At 40.9% G+C, this 22,662-nt stretch overlaps 1 protein-coding gene across 3 annotated transcripts in view; it reads right to left on the reverse strand.

Annotated features, from left to right (window-relative positions):
- crebbpa (CREB binding lysine acetyltransferase a) overlaps nt 1–21,469 on the reverse strand; it is a 47,754-nt gene extending 26,285 nt beyond the window's left edge. For all 3 annotated transcript variants that reach the window (XM_086119258.1, XM_086119257.1, XM_086119256.1), the window contains exons 1-4: nt 20,555–21,469; nt 4,408–5,090; nt 1,860–2,039; nt 934–1,189 (exon numbers count right to left, since the gene is read on the reverse strand). In XM_086119258.1, the coding sequence (XP_085975384.1) occupies nt 934–1,189; nt 1,860–2,039; nt 4,408–5,090; nt 20,555–20,642 (1,207 nt within the window). In that variant the 5' untranslated portion in view covers nt 20,643–21,469. The remainder of the gene's footprint in view (nt 1–933; nt 1,190–1,859; nt 2,040–4,407; nt 5,091–20,554) is intronic.
- Nucleotides 21,470–22,662: the final 1,193 nt, after the last annotated feature.

Consider the following 22,662-nt stretch of genomic DNA (forward strand, 5'->3'; position numbering starts at 1 on the left):
CATTAATATTTAACAACTGAGTTAAGCATGTCGGTGAAGCCCTCGGCAACCATTTCTCTTTTTCACATGGCACTTAAAAAAACAAATTGTCCACCCCTGACTTTTTATACGATGTCATGTGAGATCGCTAGCTGATTTAGCACAGTTCTTTTGGGCAGTGGTCCCGTGCCCGATCTCTTTTGGACCACAGACCGGTTTTGGTCCTTTTTGTCACCACATATTTTGATAGACTGTCGAAGCCAAAATGTGACTGAGAAGACCGTCTAGTCCAGTGGTTCGATCGAACCTTAGGGGTTCGGTGAATCGTCACAGGGGTTCGACGGAGCCTCTGCCATGGAGGTTAAGACACACCCGACTCAACTTGTCAATTAGTTATGACACGCCCGCTTGGCGATCACTGGCTGGTTCATTTTGTGCACAATTTAAAAAATGTACACTTATGTCTTGAATTTTTATTTAAGTTTTTAATAAATGCGTTTTTTTATGTCTTCAATTTGTAAAAAATAAAAATAATGAAGGGTTCGGTGAATGTGCATATGAACTGGTTGGGTTCGGTACCTCTAAAAAGAACCACTGGTCTAGTCAGTGGTGTCCCCATGTTCAGCCATCGACAGCGTTGCTCGAGTCTACAAGTCTTTTGCGTGAGAACCAACAATATCAAGCCACTCACAATAACAGTTGTCAATACTATGCAAGGCACTGTGATGCCAACTTAAAAAAAAGCCTCATAAGTATACCTGGACATCAATGCCTTGTCTTTTATTCTGAAGTTAACCATAGGATGCAATCATTGTGGCTGCTGACTTGATTTTTCGATTTTCATCCGCTACGTATGAGAACCTGAGCACGGCTTATGTGCACCCTAGATTGACGTTGGTAATTGACCAAAAACTGCTTAAAATACCCCACTAGTCCTAAATACTCCTAACGTACCCTGGCATGACTTCCCAGCTTGGCAGTGGGTCATGTGGTTGAGGACGTTCTTCATGGTGCGACAGTGAGGTAGGGCACAGGCCCGCACCTCCCCATTGGCCTGCTCCCTTCGCTGGCACTTATGTGCATGCAGCAGCAGGACCAGCTGCTGCTGGATTAGCTTGCGCTTCTCTGGGTCGGCTGTCGGACCTGCTGAAGGCACTGCCACACCTCCACCGCCGGACAGTGGCAACATTGCTGCCTGTTGCTGTGGCTGCTGCATGGGCGAAAAGGACAAGATAGAAATACAGTATCAGTGCTGTGAATGAGTGAAATCAAGTCTTGATGTAGAGTCACAAATAATAAAAAAAGTCACAACAAAGTCCACACTTGAGATAAATGCAGTTATATTGTCAAATTTAGCTGCTTTGAGTTCTGCGTCACATGGACTCAGATGCAGCGTTTGCTACAGTTACCTTTAGAAAGTAATGTTACTTTACTGATTACTTGATTTTAAAAGTGACTTTATTGGATGAATTAAGAGTTAATAGTAATAATTTGTTGGAGATGAATTTTCACCCAATTTTTTTGCCCACCCCGAGAGTCAACAAGGTTCTGAGCATCTGCCTATGTCGCCTTTTGGCAAGCTGGCCCTGCAAATGTGAACTAATTACTCATGTAGATTTATGAAGAAAAATATTAAATTTACCAAACTGACATAGGAGGTTTTGGATGACGACAGTTATTTGATTAATAATTTGAAACGCAATGGAAAAAAAGTTTGAATGTGTGTACTTGACACTACAATACAGTCCATTTCACAACATTAAATTAAATGGATTGATTTCAAAGAGTGTACTTCTCCACCACAATGCATCTAACAATCAATTATTTCTCTACCCCTTGTTTATAGAAATGTTACGAGACAATATGTGACAGGCACAAACCATGTTTGGCACACTGTTGACAGCTGCCGCCTTGAGTTCATTTGGGAAAGGTGGCATACTGTTGGCAAGGTTGGACTTGTTCTGGAGCTGCTGCTGAGGGTTGAGCTGCTGGCCGGGGCCTGCACCACTCTGTCCATAGGACTGAGTCACAAATTGACCCCCATTGCTACCCAAGCCCATCTGAAAAGACAGGAAAAAAATTGCTATTAATACCACTGGATTTTGCAGCAGTCACTTCACCAATAGCAAGACTGTGGTTACATTGCTCTACTTAAACTACCATGGATGCACTAGCAGCAAAACAGCTATGCATTAGTTGCGGGCAGGACTTGCACTCATGATGAATTCCCCAACGGCTGTACATTTCACCTCATCCCATTACAGGGCCCAAAATAAAAACGGATTTGCATCGCAATTTACAAGTCAAAGTTCGTATTTTGTGCCCAAACAAATACACTCCAAATCTAAACTGCGAATATGCGTTTATGAGGCACAAAGCGCTTTGCAGAAACAAAGCCATTTGGTTGAAATTGGAGCCATAAATGTTCTGCCTCAGGCTGTTGACTGCATTTGAGTACAATATGGTTTAAGAAAAAGAAAACATTGAAGTTGGCACGGTGATTGACTGGCTAACACGTCCGCCTCACAGTAGAAAGGTGCAGTGGTTGATTCCGGCTGCGGCCTTCCTGTGTGGAGTTTGCATGTTCTCCCCATGGCTGTGGGTTTTCTCCAGGTTCTCCGGTTTCCTCCCACATTCCAAACACATGCATGGCAGGTTAACGGAACACTCTAAATTGTCCCTAGGTGTGAGTGTATGGGACGAATGGTTGTTCGCCTATATATGATTGGCTGGCAACCAGTTCAGGGCTACTTCCTGTTGACAATTGCAATAGGCTGCAGCACGCTTGCAACCCTTGTGAGGATAAGTGGATTAGAAAATAAGTATGTTGGATCAAATCTACTCTGGCAAATACAATTCATCCCAAAAGTTACTTGAGTAAATGTAGCGGACCAAGTGAAGTGCGTCATTACACACTTTTGAACATCTGATAGTGATCACAAAACATTCATCAATGTGAATGAAATGGATGGATGGAAAACATCAAGTGGGAGCCAAGTGACAAATGTTCTATGTGCCACCACTAGTCTAAACTTGGCATTCAGATAAATATGGCGGCCGTGGAATAAGAATTAATCAGACAAATCCACCTGTTTTGATCCATCAATCCTCACCTCACATTGCCAACATTACAGCTCACAGGTTGTCTGGATTTGGTCACCCGACATTCACAATATGAACAGGTGAACCTGCAAACAGCAGGCAGTAGAAAAATGGTGGAGAGCTACGATGGATGAAAACAGGTGGCTCGATCAAATTAATTCTTATTCCACCAACAAAAAATCCAAATACCGTGTTTTCACTAGTGGGGGCACATATTATTGAACATTTTTTGTTTTGAACTTCCCCTTTATAAAAACAAAACAAAACAAAAAAACATCCTTTAAAACACCCAAACTAGAAATGTAAGGCTGAAAGGAGTCCGAGTAATTTGGGTACCTCTGTTGAAAAAAAAAAAAAAAAACATGGTGGAGGCATTTTTTTCCTGCTTTGAGTGCCCGCTTATTTACATTTATACTGTCAGGAAGAAGTCAAGATAACCGCAGCAACAATTGTTGGTGCTATACAGTAAGCATGACAATAATACGCTGCCAACGCGGAGAGAACGCCAACTTCAAAATAAAGCTTACCAAATAATAAGTGGCTGCTTGTTAAGTTAGGTGACCGTTAATGTGGCAGAAAATGGAAAAATGTGGGTTTTCACCCACAACACACTGAATATGAAATAATGAATGACACATCGCATAATATAATGAATATACAGGGCCAGTGGGAGATCAGGCAGGGCCACCACAACATGGTTCATGGTGGCCAGACAGAGCGACCACCCAAAAAGGATTAATGTAGAACCCTGAATGTTCTACTGTTTCGTGTCTCATGATGATCGCGAGTGATGTCCCATTATGATTCTGTGTTTGAAACACAAAGGTTCAGTGTATTACAAAGCATTACATTACAAGCACCTGCCTGTTACATGGTTTTCCAGGAGTGATCCACCCTCTTTTGCTTCACACACACAATAAATACGTTCCAGGGTTTAAACTTCTCTTACCTTGATAGTTCAAGAACCAATCGGTCTTATAAATATTGTGTCTTACAACAGCACTTAACAGTATTTATAATTCCACATGTGCCACTAAGAAAAAAACATTCCTCAAAATGAGTAAGTTGATCCTCAAATGAAGTTATTTACTAACTTTTTTTTTTTTTTTTACTGCTCCTCAAAGAAATGTTACATCGAGCTACAGGGCAGACCACGACGCACAATTAATGGACCACAATATACTATGTGGTCGAGCGTTGAAGCTTTCCTATGTGTGAAATAAATGCTTGGTCAAGGTCAACCCTGGATAAACTCTTTAGAAATTGTATTAAAACACCCAGAAAACCATTCAAATGATTGTGAAGAAGGCAAGGGGTGGAACTCACCTTGTTAATGTTGCTTGCTTGCTGTGCTGCACTGAGCGTAGCATGTGCACCCATCTGCTGTCCTCCCTGGGTGAGAGTGTCTGCCAGAGCACTGCTCACTCCAGATGCAACTCCTTGCATCGATTGTCCCTGGTACTGCATGCCAACCACACCTGCTCCTCGCCCTCTTCCGGCACCAGGCCCAAGTCCCCCGTTCATGACCTGCCCAGGTTGGGGCTGCCCACCCTGCGCCAACAGCCCAGAATGACCCTGGCTATTATTCATCAAGGCCTGATTGAAGCCGGGGTTGTTCAGACTCATTGTTGAAGCATTGCTGTTGTTCTGCCCTGCTACTCCCGATGGTGTTCCAGCTTTTGGGGCTTGAGGAGATGGGTGATTGTTGGGTGAGCCTTGGCCTAGTGGGCTCTTACCCAACGGTGTCCCAAGCTGTGACCCCATGCTTCCAGGTTGAGGGCTACCAGAGCTCAGCCCTACACCTGTCATCGTGGATGTGCTACCAGCTCGTAGAAGCTCTGAGAGCTGCTTGTGTTTTGCAGCGGCATCAGGGACCACAGTACCACCAGACCCAGGTGCTGTTCCTCCATTTGTAGGCATCCCGCCCATTAGGCTCAGGTCGCCGCCATTGGGAATTAACTCATCTGGAAGGTCATTTTCTAAATCATCCCAAGACAGTGATCCAAGATCTTCAATAGAAATAGAAAGAGAGAACTTTGTTAGAATCATCTGTGATGTTTACTGGTACAACTGAATAAGAAAGATACATTCTTAAAGGCCAACTAATGGATCTAAAATTCTTCTAAATCTGTATATCATTGGCAATTTTCAAACAACTTTTTCATTGATCAGGAAAACCACTGTCCAACCTGTCCAGGGAGAACCAGTAATTCATTCAGTGTACCGTATTTTCACGACTATAAGGCGACATTAAAAGTCTAAAATTTTCTCCAAAATGGACAGGACGCCTTATGATGCGGAGCGTCTTGTCTATGCGCTGAGTTCCAAAACCTGACTGACAGCCGACACGCTGTTTATATAGAGAAAAGGCGGAAGTGACTGTGGACAGGCATGCGGCAAAGAAGTCGGCCAATCAGTGAAGGGTGGGCGTGTATATATACATATATGGAGAGAAAGAGAGAGAAAAGGCAGACGTGAGTGACAGGTATGCGGGGAAGCAGGCCGCCAATGAGTGAAGGGTGGGCGTGTAAAATGGACGCTAAAGCGACGCTACAAGCAGGTACCAACACCTGTATAGAGTGTGGCTATGTGCATTGTTGCAAAACAACTTCGGTTTTGGTTTCTAAGAACCCCCGAAAATAAATTCTACAAAGAGACACGCCTACGAAGCTCAGTTCAAACTTCAAGCCATCGGTTATGCTTTTGGCATGCGTGCCTATCTCACAGCAGCGGTGAAAAACCAAGTCAAGCAAATGAACTCTGAGCTTGCCGTTATTACCGGAGGCTTGACTAAAGAACTCCAACCGCTGGACATCGGAATCAACCGGGCGTTCAAAGTAAAGTTGCGAGCGGCATGGGAACAATGAATGATCGATGGCAAACACAACTTTACAAAGAGTGAGAGGCAGCGCCGGGCGAGTTACGCCACAATTTGCGAATTGATTGTGGCTGCTTGGACGAACGTGTCTGCTTGCACTGTTGTTCGAGTTTTTGGCAAAGACGGCATCTTTTCTGTGGAGCCACATGGCAATGAGAGTGACTGACAACGAGAGGGAACACGGCGTTTTTGATGGATTACCGGTACTTGCACAATTGTTCAATTCTGATACAGAGGATGAGGACTTTGATGGATTTCTGGGTGATGATTGATCGAAAAACGTGAGTACATTGTACGATGGCTAAATAAAATACAACGGAACTCCGTTTTGCTTCGTTGCCTTTTTAAAAACGTGTTTTTAGCTTGTATCTGTATGTCTTGGCATGCTACCGTATGCTACAAGCTAACGTGTTTTTAGCGTGCGCGCATGCATGCCGTATGTTTAAGCTGGCGTATGTTTTACCACTTTAAAATCGCGCCCAATAATACAGTGCGTTTTGTCTATGTGTAAAATACAGAAATAGCACCCATTAATGAGACTGCACCCAACCATACGGTGCGTCGAATGGTCGTGAAAATACGGTACATTACACATTTATAACTCTATTACATACTAATAATCACCACACCTCAACTAGTCTTGAAAAAAACCTGTCATGCATTTATAATGCTCGGCATAAATGAGTACACCCCGCAAAAAAATGTGAGAAATTTGCTTTCAGGATCAACATTTTCTTGAGCATATATCAGGGCTGAACCATTTCAGGAAAAGATTGAATTGCAATTTTTAAAGTATTTTAAGTTAATATTTTCGGTTAAGAGGCAAAAAGAATAAGATTTATTCTTCTCTCTGCTTCTTTTCATTCTAATATTACATTTTCATGTAAATTAATCTTCACTTTTTGTTCTATTTAATGAAATTAATTGAACAGGCCTGTCCCATAGCAAAAAAAACTACTGATACTGTTTTAAAACCTATTATAATTTCAATCTCATAACTGAGCGCCTTACGTTTCCAAAATGAGCAAACAAACGCAAATACATACAGGTAGGTGATATCCAAAATATGTAAAACAGTAATCCCTCGTTTATTGCGGTTAATGGGAACCAAAACCACCCGCAATAAACGAAAATCCGCGAAGTAGCGACCAATAAACATCCAATTTATTTTTTTTAAGTCCACAAACGGTCCGCGAGAAGCTGCAAAACATCAGCGAGTCACATAGAGCAACATATACAGTACTGTACTGCATGTATATGAAAAAAGTTTTTAAAAAAAATTTATGAATATGTTTGAAAAAATCCACGATAAACGAACCGCGAAATAGCGAGGGATCACTGTATAGTTTTAATCTAATGATGTTAATTTTACTTATTTATTAAACATCCAAAATGCTCCTCCTGGCTGAGTTAACCGATTCATTTCCGGGGTGGGGTGTGGGGGGAGGCTGTTCTTACTAGGTCCTGTTCGCTTTACTATTATTCTTTCTTGAGCCCATGAATAATGAACATGTTAACTCATTCACTCCAAAAGACGTTTTTAAACGTCTTTTCAGACTTGGTCCAGAATTGGCTGGTACTGAATGAGTTAATTTGCTGTTCATAGCTCATAGCTTAAACGCAATTTCAGGTAGACCTCTGTGAAATGTGTACTGTACACGGAAGCACTTTTGCTGATGTTTGATGACACAATATTAGCTTAGTGATTAACACTGACTTTCGCTCTGTCGGTGTTCCCACTGATCTCCTTTTAGTGATACCGATGCTTATTAGAAGTGCAGCTAATTTTCTGCCATCGGGGGAGACGGATAGTTACTTCAAGGAGAGGATCTGTATGCAGGAAGATGATGTTTAGAAGAGTTGCACCAGGTAACAAGTGCTAGGATTGGGAATCGATGAGATTTTTATGATTCAACTCTATCGATTCTCTTATCGATACTTTTTTTTGGGTGGGGGGGTGGAGGGGGTAAACAAGTAGGTTACCATTGGCTTTGTATTTGTAAACAAGCTACTTTTTTTTAAGCAATATGACCTTACAAACCTAACTGTGTGGGTCTTAAGAGGCCCAAATGCTAGGACTCCTTGAGTGACACATGCACGCACAAGCCCCTCCTCTTCGCCGCGACAAGCTTTCTAAATCCCCGCGACCAAACGTACCAAGACGTGGGGCGATGTGATATTTCATTATCATCTGTACCCAGCATTACGCTGCAAGTCTTCTGGTTCACCCATCAAAGTCAGTATAATAGTATGAGAACATGTGAAAGCTGGGCTGGTGCAATATTCTAAGGTAACGGTCCAGCTCAAACTTTTTTGCACCACATATTGGTTTCGCATCGACATTTTGACAACCGTTGTACATTCTGTTGTTTCAGTGTAGTGCCATCTAACTCTCTACACCCCCCTAACATTTCCCAGAAAACAAAAGAAAATGCATAACGCATCGAGCGCAAGGTGACAGAGTTTAACTGGCGTGCAGATTAAAATTTCAGTGCACATGCACACCACTTATGTGCAGCCCCAACTAGTTGGGCAAATATTAATGTCACTTTTCTAGTTCATCATTTGCAACATACTTATGTGACTCAATGGGAAACAAGATAATTTCTGAATGACTCTCCCATCTGGCACCACTGGCTGCGTCCAATGACATAAGAGTCCAAAACTTAATGAGGACACTTACCCTACTAACTTCTCTAAATAAACGGTCTTGTTTAAAGGCTTACGGGACAATCAATGTTTTTTTGCTCACTCGGTCGTCTCAGCCCTTCCTTTCAAACCAGCAGACACATGGATGCCTGGCACAGCATTCATTTCTGAACAGAGACACACGCTCTCTGAAAGCTTGCCTGGAGGCTCTTTGGCTGTGAACCAAAAATGCAAAGCAATGTTTTGGTTGGGTAGCACCACATGCAGCTCGAGGAGAAGGGGGACAGTAGTCTGACTCAAAGCCACAAGGGAATTGCTATTTTCTTTCCATTTCACTGATTTGCAATGCAACTTTGCACAAAAAAAACGACACAATTAAACATTTTGTGAATCTCAAAACTTACACTCAAAACGCAGCACTCTATTCTGTTAGTATAAATTCTCTTGATGAGTGTTGTCACAATACCAAAATTTTGACTTCGATATAGAGGTGGGCGATATAGATGTTTCAGTATTTTCGTAAACATTTTTACGCGGTGCAATTTTACATCATCGCGTATTAACACCGTCTCAAAAGAAAACACAAACATGAAGCTAAGATTTAAAGGGTAAACGAGCACTTGACCTGGATATGGTTAACACATTGCATACAGTATGATAATAAATGTAATTCAAACTGAGTTAATTTAATATGCGCTACAATGTGGTGACATCCTCTTTCGTAAATGTCTCTATTTTTGACATCATCTTTAATGGACGTCTCCATGAAATGAAGAGAAAGAAAAGTGTACCCTTCATTTTCCCCCAAATCACTCAAAAGAACTACTTGATCATTCCTCTCCAGAACATTTTCTACTTATCGGTTACAATGGAACTCATGGTATTGCCCGCAACAAAATAGAGACAAATCGGACCACTTCGGATTTCTGCATACAGTTACCATGAAGGGATTACATTTATGCTGTGAATTTACTGAATACATTGTTCCTCTCTATCCTGTTTTGAATATAAATCATCTTTCTCTCTCTTTTTTTTAAATTTTTTTTTATTAATAGCCATCAATGAAACGTATCAACTTGATTTACCACTACAGTCTTCCAATTTCCAAATGATATCCATGAGATCTGTGGTGTCGAAGTAAAGGGCTTGCTCCCTTGAGTGTTTAACCCGCTCCAACCCTCTCATGACATAATGAGCCAGCTAAAAAGATGCAGTAGCCCTAAGACGTTATGGGCTACCGTAATGAATGCACTTCAAGAGAGTATTATTTCAGTACGCTTACATTGTATGAGCAAGGAATGCAGGTTAATGGAACTTACTGTATCAACAATACTGCTTCAGAGTAGCGTCTTCCAAAAATAAGCATTTTTATGGTGCTCTGCTGAAGACCATGGATGTTAACAACACATCGCACTACATTACAATGTACACAGCGACAGTGTACATTCCCTGAAAGTCAGTTTTACCATTTCATGGAATAACCTAATCTTCAATCGTTCAAACAAAAAGCTGAGGTTGCAGCATGTGCAACGTGCCGACAGAGGGTGGAAAAAAAGTTTCCTCGACTCTGCAGCCTCACTCAACAGACTCGCATATTATGGTCTCAGCCAAACAGCGATAGTAAAGTGTGGCACCCTCTGACTGGACACAATCCAGATAGCATTTATTTTTTTAATTTATTGAATACTTAACATGGCTGGCTACTCCCTCGTGTCGGTAAACACGTGGAGTTGTTCCTCTATGTCAGGTCTGTCAAACTCATTTCACATTGTGGGCCACATACGGCCTCGGTAGATGTCAAGTGGGCCGGACCATTAAAATTATACCAGACTCTGCTATAAATAACCAAAATAATATGTCTTTCCTTTGTTTTGGTCTAAAGAAGCACAACAACATCAGGAAAATGTTGAAATTTAATGAACATATCTTTTACAAATTTCATGAAGCACCTTAGATTTCCTTAGACAAATGTGCAATTTACTTTTATCATTCACATACCAATCAAACACCAAGCTAAAATTATGGTAAACTCAATTGAGATAGAAAGAGCGTATGAAACCAAGTTTCTCAGATTAGTAATAGACTCAAAACTATGTTGGAAGCCACATATCGATAACGTAAAAAGAAAAATAGCCAAAACCGTAGGGATCCTCTACAAAACCAAGGAAGTGCTAAATAAGAGATCTTTGTACACATTATACACTTCATTATTATTACCATATATGACCTACTGTGTGGAAATATGGGGAAATGCCTGCAAAACAAACACACTCCCTATTCTCAACCTACAAAAAAAAGCAATTCGAATTATTAATAGATCAAAATATACGGAACCCACAAATCCACTATTTATCAAATTAAATACGATGAAATTTTATGACCTGGTTGACTTTAAAATCGCCCAATTAATGTACAAAGCACACAATAACCTGCTCTGCCAAAACATTCAGAAGTTTTTCGAAATTCGAGAAAGCAGCTATGATTTAAGAGGTACCAACTTATTCAAAAAACTCAAAACAAGAACAAACATCAAGCAAAGAAGTGTATCTATCAAAGGTGTTAATCTGTGGAATAATCTCGAAACGGACCTGAAAATGAGTAAATCGCTTGCCGAGTTCAAAAACAAATTCAAAAAAATAGTACAAACAACCTACATCAATCAGAGTTAAAATGATAAATTCAAAACATTAAATATAATGATAAATCAGAACTAAGTTGATAAATAGAAAAAGGTATATAAATATCCATTATGAATACAAGAGAAAATTGACACAAGAGTGTCAGGGTGTGGAAGTATATAATCCCGATACAAACCAAAAGTTGTAAAAATATCACGGTTAAGGGTAAAGTATGAGCCCTAATGGAGACTTCTTTCTTCTTACTTTTTTCTTTTCTGATTGATATAAAAATGATTTATTAGATACAATCACATAACGGGGTAGGACTAGATAAGTTTTTTACTTCTTCCTACTCCCTTGAACATAATAACTGTGTTGAATGAAGATTGATTTCTTTTTACTTTTTTTATCTACCTTATTTTCTGTCAAATTATTACTGTATATATGTTTTATGTTCAATAAACAAACAAACAAACAAACATACATGCATTGCAACTGATCCCACTGATTGTACAAAGGCAGAAAATTTGAACAATTGGTATTAAAAAAATATAGTAATGCACTTTAAGATTAAACTAGATTTATAAAGAAAGACATTTTTAAACCATTTTCACATGTGCATATAAAATCTAAATTTAAACCCTGCCTACACCTTACAAACTAAGGAGACTGCTATTAAATGTGTAAAGAATAAAGTATTCACATGTCCTTGAAAGCGTCTGCTGTGGTGGGTCTGTCTCAGTGACTCAGGGACTGCTGTTTTTTGTTCTCTGATCAAAACAGTGTTGTCTTCTACTCTGATCAAAACAGTGTGTCCCCTAGCGGATAGACCATGAACTGCACCTTATTAAAAATATTAATTCCCTGCCTTTTATGCATTTTTTAAAAATTATCTCGTGGGCCTGATCGAACCTCCTTGGGGGCCGGTTCCGACCTGCGGGCCATATGTTTGACACCACTGCTCTATGTCATGCAGCAAGCAACTCAAGCAGACAGATACACACAGAGCATGGGGGAAAAATAACATTGTGAGACAATATCATTGCGGTCTGTGGGACCAAGAGTTTTACAATGCAGCCAGCTTCCAATAGCGGCCAAAAAGGAGCAAGGAGGAAGCAACAAATTATCTGTGTCTATCTGTTAGGGGTATTATTAACCGCTACTATGACCCTAATCATTGCTTTCGTGTCAGCGAATTAGCTACATTTCATGCAAATTTCCAAGCTAACCTAGCTAGCGCATTTAACACCACAATTAAGTGCTTGGGTGATAAGCGTCCACTATCACAGATGTCTGGCTCGTACTGTATTAAATCGGAGCATATCCAAGTTTGCACTGCAAAATAAGTCAAATTAAATAAATGTCGAGTCTGGAGTCTCGTTAAACTGAATCGCAAACTGGAAAAGAATTACCGTATTTTAACGACTATAAGGCGCCATTAAAAGTCTTAAATTTACTCCAAAATGGACAGGACGCCGTATAATGTGGAGCGTCTAGTGCAGGGGTGCCCATTAGGTCGATCATGATCTACCGGTAGATCTAAGACAGGTCCCAAATAGATCCGAGGAGTGTCGAGGAGAAAAACAAACAAACAACCATTTGTGTGTCTTTGTACATGTTCGTAATATATTTTTTTGTGTTAATGTACGCTACACCCTAATCATCCTATCAGTCTCATTTTCACCAAAAAAATATTTAAAAAATAAAATAAAGCAGGTAAATCCTGAATTTACGGTGGCGCAAGATTACGTCACCGGAAGCTGTTAGCGCTCAGCAGTCTGCGATTGCAGCTTGTGATTAGAGCTGTTGCGCTCTATCTTTTATCGTCATTATTCTCATTCAGAGTTTACTTCGTGTACAATTCACCGAGGGCACGGGCAAAGAATAGGAATCTAGGAGGGCCCAGGGAAGCACTTTAAAACGGTACGTGTGAGCTATGATAGTTAACAGGCTGCAAAAGTGCATCGCATGCCTCAGTTTCAGGCTGTTTCTCATCATGGCGTGCGGTGTGCGTGTGTGTATGTGTGTATGCGCGCGCGCCGGTAAGGGTAGATCCCAGGAGGTTAGTTGATCGAAAAGTAGATCTTCGGTCCAAAACGTTTGGGCACCCCTGGTCTAGTGTATGCGCCGAGTTCCAAAGCCTGACTGAGAGCACCTCTGGCCGACACGCTGTTTATACAGAGAAAAGGCGGGCCTGAGTGACGACAGGCATGCGGAAGTCCGCCAATGAGTGAAGGGTGGGCATGTAAGAGGACGCTGAAGGCACGTCCCTAGCAGGTACCAGTCGCCATTGAGTGAAGGGTGGGCGTGTAAGAGGACGCTAAAGGCACGCCCCTAGCAGGTACCAGTCGCGTGAGTTTCGAACTCAGTTTTGCTTCCGTTGCCTTTTTAAAAACGTGTTTTTAGCGTGCGTGCATGCATGCCATATGTTTAAGCTGGCGTATGTTTTACCATGCCTGGCTGCGCCCAATAATACAGTGTGTTTTGTGTATGTGTCAAATACAGAAATAGCACCCCTTACTGAGACTTCGCCCAACAATACGGTGCGCCAAATGGTCGTGAAAATACGGTACTCTACACTACACCCTACGTCAGCCAGAAGGAGTGGCCTATGAGGTTAGTATATTCATTAATATAAGTGATTTTACATATTAAAAGTCTGCAAATACAGCATAAATTATTTATTATTTTGGCTTGAGCATTAACCACTGCGAGGCCCCAATTGTTTTTTGTGAAAATTACTACTACTACTACTATTGTTTAGTCATTTATTTCTCTGCTAAGAATGCCATTTTTGAATGCCTAAACATGCACGAAAACTGGGGATGTCCTGATCATGCTTTTGGTTGATAAGTATTTGATATTAAGTGCCGATTCAGAGTCCCTCGTCCAATACCTCGGCAATGCATTAAGGTAAAAAAAGAAAAGCGTGCATCCGATTTTTTTCAAATTAATATTGAAATATACATACCTCAATGTGTATATGTCATATTTGATATATACTGTATTTCTATTATTTGGATCATTCCACCATATCAGTGCCAATTGCTATTTATAACACTCAAAATAAACTCAAAGTTGTATATTTAGTCTTTTTTACTTCAGACTTTGGCATAAAGACCTAGGACAACAACATGGGGAAAAAGTTGTGCGTTTTCGAAATACTGAGGGGTGGGGGGGGTCTAATTTTGTGTTTATATTTTCTTTGCCACAAAAGAATTGCTTCAAGGTACAGTATATATAATTTAGTACCATATAGAGGTTTACTAATAGGATGCGAAGGCCTAAGCTCGAAGCGTGTGCATTTTCCGGTGCCTCAGAGAGACCACACTATGCAAGTATACCGCCAATTTTTTTCAGCAAAATGTCATCTGAAACGACTTCTAGTATTGCTTCAAGTGGCTGAGTAAGTGCATGGCATTTGTTACACATGCTAAGGCTGGCAGAGCAACATAAAGAGGAAGAGGGATTGGGCGATGTTATCAGTAGACCTCAAGGAAATTTTTTCTCAGGGAGGGCTGAGTCATCTCCAAGCTTCAAGGTAGTCTCAAGCCTAAATTGGACTGCAAGTGTCGGACCAGGTAGTTGTTGCAGGGCATCATGTAAGTTCCAAAAGACAGTAAGCAACGTTAGATCAGTGCTGCAATGATAAATGTAACTAAAAATTTCAATTCATAAGCACATCTAAAGTCCAGATGGAGGTCGGCTACAAATGCCGTTTGACTTTTTCTTTTTTATCTTGCTATGAGTTGTCCTCCTTGGACCTTTCTTACATGTTGGTGTAATATCATTTTGTTAACACTGGATGTGTTTTTCCCATGGAGAGGATTGCTTTACCCCACCGATGTAGGTGACCGGACACAGTTCAGACTGAGTCTGAGGTGTCTTCGGGTTGGTTGGTTGGAAGATCAAATTAATTTTGGTTAAGTTTTCACTTTTGGTTTAGAATCCCTTTGACACATTTTGTTTAGTTTTTTCTAAATGCATAAAAATATCCAAAGAAATGCTCTTGCAAATACTGTATAAATTTTTATGCATGCATATGTGCATTTTGACAACTTTTAGATTTGTAAACACACTCTTAAGTGATAGAGCCTGGAGGAACTGTGGAGGAATTGGTGACACCATACATACGTTTTGGGACTGTCCAAAAACAGATTTTGGGGGGAAAAGTGTCAATGTAGAATTTGAAAATATTGTTAAGGTAAATGTTCATGGTCTATTTACTTGGAGTTATGAAAAAGGATAGACATAACTCAAGACAGAGGTACATTATACGAATTATCTTCTTATTGATTGCCAAGAAAATAACTGAACTGGAGGCCTGATACTGCACCAACAATAACACATCGAGACAGAGGCTGAGACAGGTTTACATCCTGGAATGGATGAACTCAAAGGTTCGAATGACAATGGATGTCTTTGCTCTCAGATGGAAAGATGTGATTGATGCGCTAAGTGGACTCTCTTTAGAACGGGCTGTTGACGCAGAAGGATGTGTCATGAACCATTTGAACTTTAATATCTATAGTTTCATCATGTGTACAAACACGTAGTTATTGAATGTTATATTTTGTCAAGTGTGAAAATGGAAAAATAAAGTTATAAAAAACACAAGTGTAGTCAACTAATACTCCCATGCCATGCATGCATTAGTGTTCACTAATTATGTTGAGATCACTTCATCTTTTTTGCAAGTTCATTATTGCCATGGTCCATTTATATTTTACTTGCCTGATTACGACGCCGAGGGTCGGGCATGGCTAACACTGGTGCTATAGCATCTCAAAGACAGGAAACTCTTAACTTCTACACTACATATCCATCTGAAGGTGTTGAGTCATGTTACTATGCCCAATATCGGTTTATTACAAGAGTTGTACTGAGCCGACTGGTCACGTATTTTTACAAAGTTAGGCCACATTCTTATTCGGCCTGAGTAGGCGCACTTCTTCGTTTGCTTCGCTGCTTCTTCCACATTGGTTTTGCTGATTCTTGTGTTTGGAGTTAGCTGAGCACTGCCTACAGCACGCGCAATGCCGAGGTCGGCGTTTGCTTCCTGATTTATTTCTATCGAACATTTTTATCAAAGGCATTTTATATTGGTATTGATCACTTGTCAATCGCTATACATATTACTGTTGAATTATGGCCCAGTCCTAATTCAAATTATTGTTCAACAACATCAACAGCATTTACAGCCACAAAATAGAACACAATTTGTCTCTTTGTTAGGCAACACTTATCAAAAGACAGTTTGGGTGGGGGGGTGAAAAAAAACAGATTGGACGGTGATTCTTTCCAAGTGGGCATTGTGAACTACTGGTCAGGCATGCATATGGTACTGAACACCCGTACTCACAAAAACCACACAGCTGGTACACCACAACAAAAAATGTCAATGTCTCAATAACGCGTCACGTGCCGTTGAGCATCAATTCCAGCTTGACAACGTCTCATGCTGTTCACAAGTTGACTTATTATCTGCTGAGGCACGGAATCCCACTCTTCTTGATGGGCAGCCCTCAGGTGATTGAGGTTCTTGGGTGCCGAGTTTTGAGCCTCTAAACCAGGGGTGTCCAAAGTCGGTCCTCAAGGGCCGCTGTCCTGCCTGTTTTCCAGCTCTCCCAGGAGCAACACACCTGATTCAAATCATCAGGATCGTTGTAATGCTGCTTCAGAGCTGGCTGATGAGCTGATCATCTGAATCAGGTGTGTTGCAGGCGGGAGAGATGGAAAACAGGCAGGACAGTGGCCCTCCAGGCCCGGAACTGGACATGTCTGCTCTAAACGGCGACTCAACTGATTCCACAAGTTTTCAGTATGATTCAGGTCAGGAGAAAGTTCAGGCCATTCGATTTGAGGTACACCAGTCTCCAACAGCTGTTCCCTGATGATGTGACTGCGATGAGCTGGAGCGTTGTTGTCCATGAAGATGAAATTAGGACCGTGTTGTTCATGTAGGGGCACAATCACTGGATTAATTATGTTATTCAGGTCGTATGGGCTTGTTGCTGTACCATTTACAAAATGTAGGGCAGTTCTGTAGCAACTGGACACACCTGCCCACACTGTAACACCGCCACCACCAAAAGCTTGTCTGGTGACAACAGTGGCTGATGCATAGCGCGCTGCTTGGGGTCTCCAACATCGTTGCCAGCCATCATGTCTGATCAACATGAATCGACTTCCATCAGAGAACAGCACCGAGGCCCACTGGTACTTCATCTAGCGTAAATGCTCCCTCGCCCATGCAAGACAATGATGCCAGTGCCTGGTGGTGTGGTCAGGTACCTTTGCAGGTCATGTAGCACGCAGACCACGCTGATGTAAATGGTTTCGAATGGCCTGACGCGACTCTTGGGTGCCTCCCGTAAACGTGCCTGGAGTTGAGTGACATTAATCATCCAGTTTGTCAGGGTATTGTTCAAAATGTAGCGGTCATCAGCATGGGACGTAGTCAAAGGACGTCCACTTCTATGTCTTTCTGTGACTCTTCCAGTCTCTCTGCATCTCTGTTGAAACCTGCTGATTACACAGTTACCACTTCCATCTGAGAAAGTTCCTGTTTGAAGTATCACAATGGCAAGATACTGTTGATCCATTGTTAGGTGCTGTCTTGCTCTCATGAAGTCAAAATGTGAACAGTATGATGAGGACGCCTGTTTCAACAGAAGCTCTAATTGAACCCGGACATTTCGAGGTTGTGAATTTTGCTGTTAAGCTCCTCGTTAGAGAACAGCAACTTGTGTAAAAAGTACTGAAACATATAGCAGTTGGACATGTGCATTCAAAGGCTGAGAGAAGGTTGCATTAAGTTCACCGGTAAAGGTTTGAATGCATTTTAAGCTCATCCTGAAATTTCACCCGAAAGCCAAATATCCCTAACTTTTTGTGAGAAAGCAGACACTAGCTTCCTTCCCCTCTACCTGTTCATCATCGCTTTCCTGTGAAAAAACACATATACCAACACATACCATTTTTGTCATTTAATTTTTTTTTTTGGATTGGGGTGTCCGTGTTTCAAACAAGCGATTAATGTAAAAATTTGAGGAAAAAAAGAAAGACTGATAATGGACATAGGTGTTTTTCACAGGATAGCGATGATATGGCAGTATATTGTGGATTTTTAAGCTATTGTTTTAGTATGGGTTTTGAATAACACGCAGGCAATGCGTCATTTTGAGTTTTCGCCTTCACTGTGGGACCACATTTGGCACAACATGCTGGGCAGCACTGAAGTCTACTTTAAGAGAAGAGAGTATAATTAAGAGGAACAAGATGAGGCAAAGATCCCCAACTTATCACCAGTAAAAGTCATTCCCACAGAGCATATTTAACATTGATTCGAATTTCCGTTAACCAATCTGTGGCAGTTTAGATTATACATTGACATTTTACTCATTTTTTGTTAGGTGAAATTATATGATTTGGTTGTAAATTTTGGTTCTTAAATATACAAAGTTCAATTCGCTTCTTCTGCGTGTCAGTTTTATGGTAAACTTCAACTGAGAATGACAAATAGTTGGAAGCAAGCACGCTCTTGTTTGAAGAACTGTGTAAGTTAAAAGGTGTGAACAGCTACCAAGAATTTAAGAGGTGTTTATAATAAGTTTAAATAAGTTTGACTAGTTTAAATTTGGGAGGGAAGAGAGGTAAAACTACATAAAGAATTTCTGTATCTTTCAATATTGCAGGTTTTCACATAATGCAACGCGGTGGGTCTGGAACGCATTACGTAATACAAATACAGGACTGTACATTTTCCATAATTTCTTGTGGGTTTTTGTGATGGGATATTGTTTTGACAATATTTCCATCTGTTTGAAAACTTTTCAAAAAGTCCAAATTACTGTCACACCATGCCCGAAGAATTGACTCATTCAAAAACGCAAATAAAAATACACCATAGTTTTATGGCAGTAGTTCAGGAGGACTCCATTGTAATATACAGCACAGTATATTACAATGCGAAAACGCACTTTCAGACCATTTCGGCAGCCAAAAATGTTCAGTGAAATCTGGACTGGCCTGGTCGGACAGCATTTAACAGTAGCTACAGCGACGCACTGGCCCCGTGTATATTCAAGACAGTGGAGCTGATCAGATGATATCCTGTCGTGTCTCACACATTTAGGGAATCAGATGGGAATTAACGAATAGAAGTGATTGATAGTTTCAGCGCATTCAGCGGACACACCAACAGTTATAGAGAGCTACGGTAACAGTTTGAGTTTTCAGAATTTTGAAACCGTATTTTACTTTTCTTTTTAATTATTCAAATTTGGCAACCTTGTTTATAGCACTTGTGGTATGTGAAATTTATGAGTTTTATTTTTACTTTGCAGGGATTATAATTGCTCTTCCATTCAATGTCAGAAGGTACATGTATCCACTTTTTGTAACATTTGTTTGGTGGTGTGCCACAGAGTTATTCTCATGTAAAATATGCGCCTTGCCTCAATAAAAGGCTGGGAAACACTGATTTAAGGTGTATAAACAGTAGTTGCATGTAATGCCCCATTCACTGTTGTCATCAGTTTTCAGCAATTCTGAATTCTTCTAAATTACATTGGACAACACAACACACACACTACTTTAGTATTGCCTTCATTTGTCAAAATCTTAACTCAAAAACCAAAAACTTTTCTTTCTCTCTCTCTCTCTCACACACACACACACACACACGCACACGCACACACACACAGAAGGGATAATTCTCTCAAATAAACAAAAACCGGCAACATTTTGCAATGAACCTTTATGATGAGTAACCAAAGGCATACCTGTGCAATAAGCATGTTCCACTGCATGAGGAAAATAATGGACACTGGCAGATTTTCTCATGCCCCGGATCTCCACAACACAGTCAAACTTATTTCACCAAGGGATAAGTACCCTACACAGATTCTGCTAGATTTGTGAACATTCCTAGAGAGTAATTGGACATTTGTGAACATGGGTTTCAGTTCATGAAAATTGTTAACAAAACCGCGTCTTGCGGTTATATATTTTTGCCTTCAGAGCAGAAATGCTCACAGATACGAGCCATTACACTGTGTAAACTGCAGGTGGGTATGCAAAGACAACACCCATAACGAAACATCTGCAATCAAATTGTCGCCAGGTATTCATTCGTAAATGCTGTAAACGTCAGTCGTGAGCGTTACTACCAAGCATTTACTACCAAGCATTCCAGTACACATGCACGGCCTGTCAACATTTAACCCAAGCCGCAACCGTGTTGACAGTGTGATCAAAAGACAGTCGTTCCAAGCACTTAATAACGGTCATGGTATTTCAACAGGAACGTTTGTGAGGCCTTTACCTGGTCCATCCGACGCTGACAGGGCAGGTGAATTCAGTTTCGGCCGCTTTGAGCTCGGAGGTCCGACGTCCAGCAGATTTTCAGCCATGGTTAACTTCTCTCACTGGTCAGTTTCGACGAGAAGCTCAGTTCTTGTGTGACAAGCAAGTTGGCCGCTCGAGCGCAAAGCTTTCCGGCTAGCACATTAGCGAGTTGACAGCCAGCTAACGTTAGCTAACTGACTAACAGCTAGCGTGAAAGCCAGCTATCAGCTAAGTTAACAAGCTAGCGTTAGTTAGCTCCTCCGTACTCTGCGAGTCGGTGTCTTCAAAAGAAATGCAATAGCGCCCCGCTCCGCCACCGCCATTCACCCCATGATAATCCAACACCCAACACCCACATTATTAGCATTAAATAACCCCAATTAAAAGATTCCCCATGAAAACATCGAACTTAAAGACGTTGATTCAATGAAATCAAGTGAACTGCTGCATTCCGATGAAAAGGTCGTAAATTCTAGTTGTTCAAAGTACCCATTTTGCGTGACGTCAAATTTCTTCATGCAAAAAAAAAAGCCAGAAGCACCACAAAAATGCACGCCTGCACGAAAATGTAGAAATTTTGCAATTCACTTCGAGAGCCACGGTCCGATACCAGCTTGCGCACGGTAAACAATGCTGCTCCCGAACGGCGACAGAGCTCAATCGCCGCACTCTGAAGGGGAAATCGGATATACCGAGCGTTTCTCTCCGACGACCACCGATCCAATTTTCCCTTTTTTCCGCACAAAATGTCTCCGAGTCGATGTTAAGATTTCATTTTCGGGAAGGGGATGCTGTCACACCGCGGCAAGCATGCACGATTTCAACGTTAAACCCAGTGTTGGACCGAAATCCCTATTCCGAGCCACAACAAGATGGCGGCTGTTGATTCCTTCAATACAAAAAAGTTTTTTTCTTTTCCAGATCGGCTGTGAAGGGGGAGGGGCCGCGCAATCACGCCCTATACGTGAAACAATACCCGGCCTGACCACGAGCGGCGCTGCAGCACTGTTAAAAAAAAACAAAAAACATCCAAGTCATTACCTGGATCTTTCATAGTTAGAAAACTATTTAAAACACAGACGCGCAACTATTGTCACTCTGTCTGGCATTAACTCTTTTTGCTAGGCTTAATATAGAATGCATCATTCAAAAATTTCCTTTGGAAACATAGTACTACTCAAAAAATTGGGGCCATTCAGCTTTCAGGTGAAATTGTAGGATGTAACTAAAATGCATGATAACGTTGACAGGACTTGAAAAACAGGATATTGTCCGAGGCTAAAGAGTTTAAAGTCCCATCAGCAGTTTGCAACAGAGATGTAGATTGGGAGAGTCACAGAAAGGTGGGAAAGTGGACACCCTGAGGTTTCATAGATTAAACCTGTTGTAAATTTTGGCATTCAATTTAAGAGCTGGTGCAAGGTGTGAAAAAGGTACTGAAACATTTAACTGTTGGACTTCTGCATTCAAAAATGCTGGTAAAGTCAGATTAAGTTCACCTTTAAAGATTATTATGCACTTTAAATTCGTCCTGAAATTTCACATATTTAACCCTGGAGAGCCCAAGAACCCCTTTCTCCTTTGGAAAATGATGAATTTTACATTAAATGACTGCTATATGTTCACTGAACACCAAAACATATGTTTTTTCAAATATTCAATGTTTTATTCCTAATTTAGGATTAGGGCCTAATTTGACGCTTTGAGATTTAAGGGTAGCATTTGAGTAGCAGAATTTATAGGGGCTAAATTTGACCCCGTGGGTTCTCCAGGGTTAAAGTTCCTTTCAGAGCACCGTAAGACTAATGATGAACCTGACAACTCTGTTATAAACATGGTCTCCTGTAAAATGAAGTACACACGGTTGCAGAAAATATGGCTACAAAATTTTACTTATAGTATATTATGCTGCATCTTGGCACTGATCTCTTCTTTTTAGGAAATTTCTTTATTTAATATGTTCCGCATGTGACCTCTGCGTAGTACAGAGGGTGACTGAATTTGAATACATTTACCGTAATAATGTTTCTGGTGCATGACTGACAAGATAATGTTATTTACCAAATAAGGCCATTCGGACTTGGA

The sequence above is a fragment of the Hippocampus guttulatus genome, chromosome 9 (assembly GCF_054856545.1).
Source record: "Hippocampus guttulatus isolate MCC_2025c chromosome 9, RoL_Hgut_1.0, whole genome shotgun sequence".
Classification (NCBI taxonomy): domain Eukaryota; kingdom Metazoa; phylum Chordata; class Actinopteri; order Syngnathiformes; family Syngnathidae; genus Hippocampus; species Hippocampus guttulatus.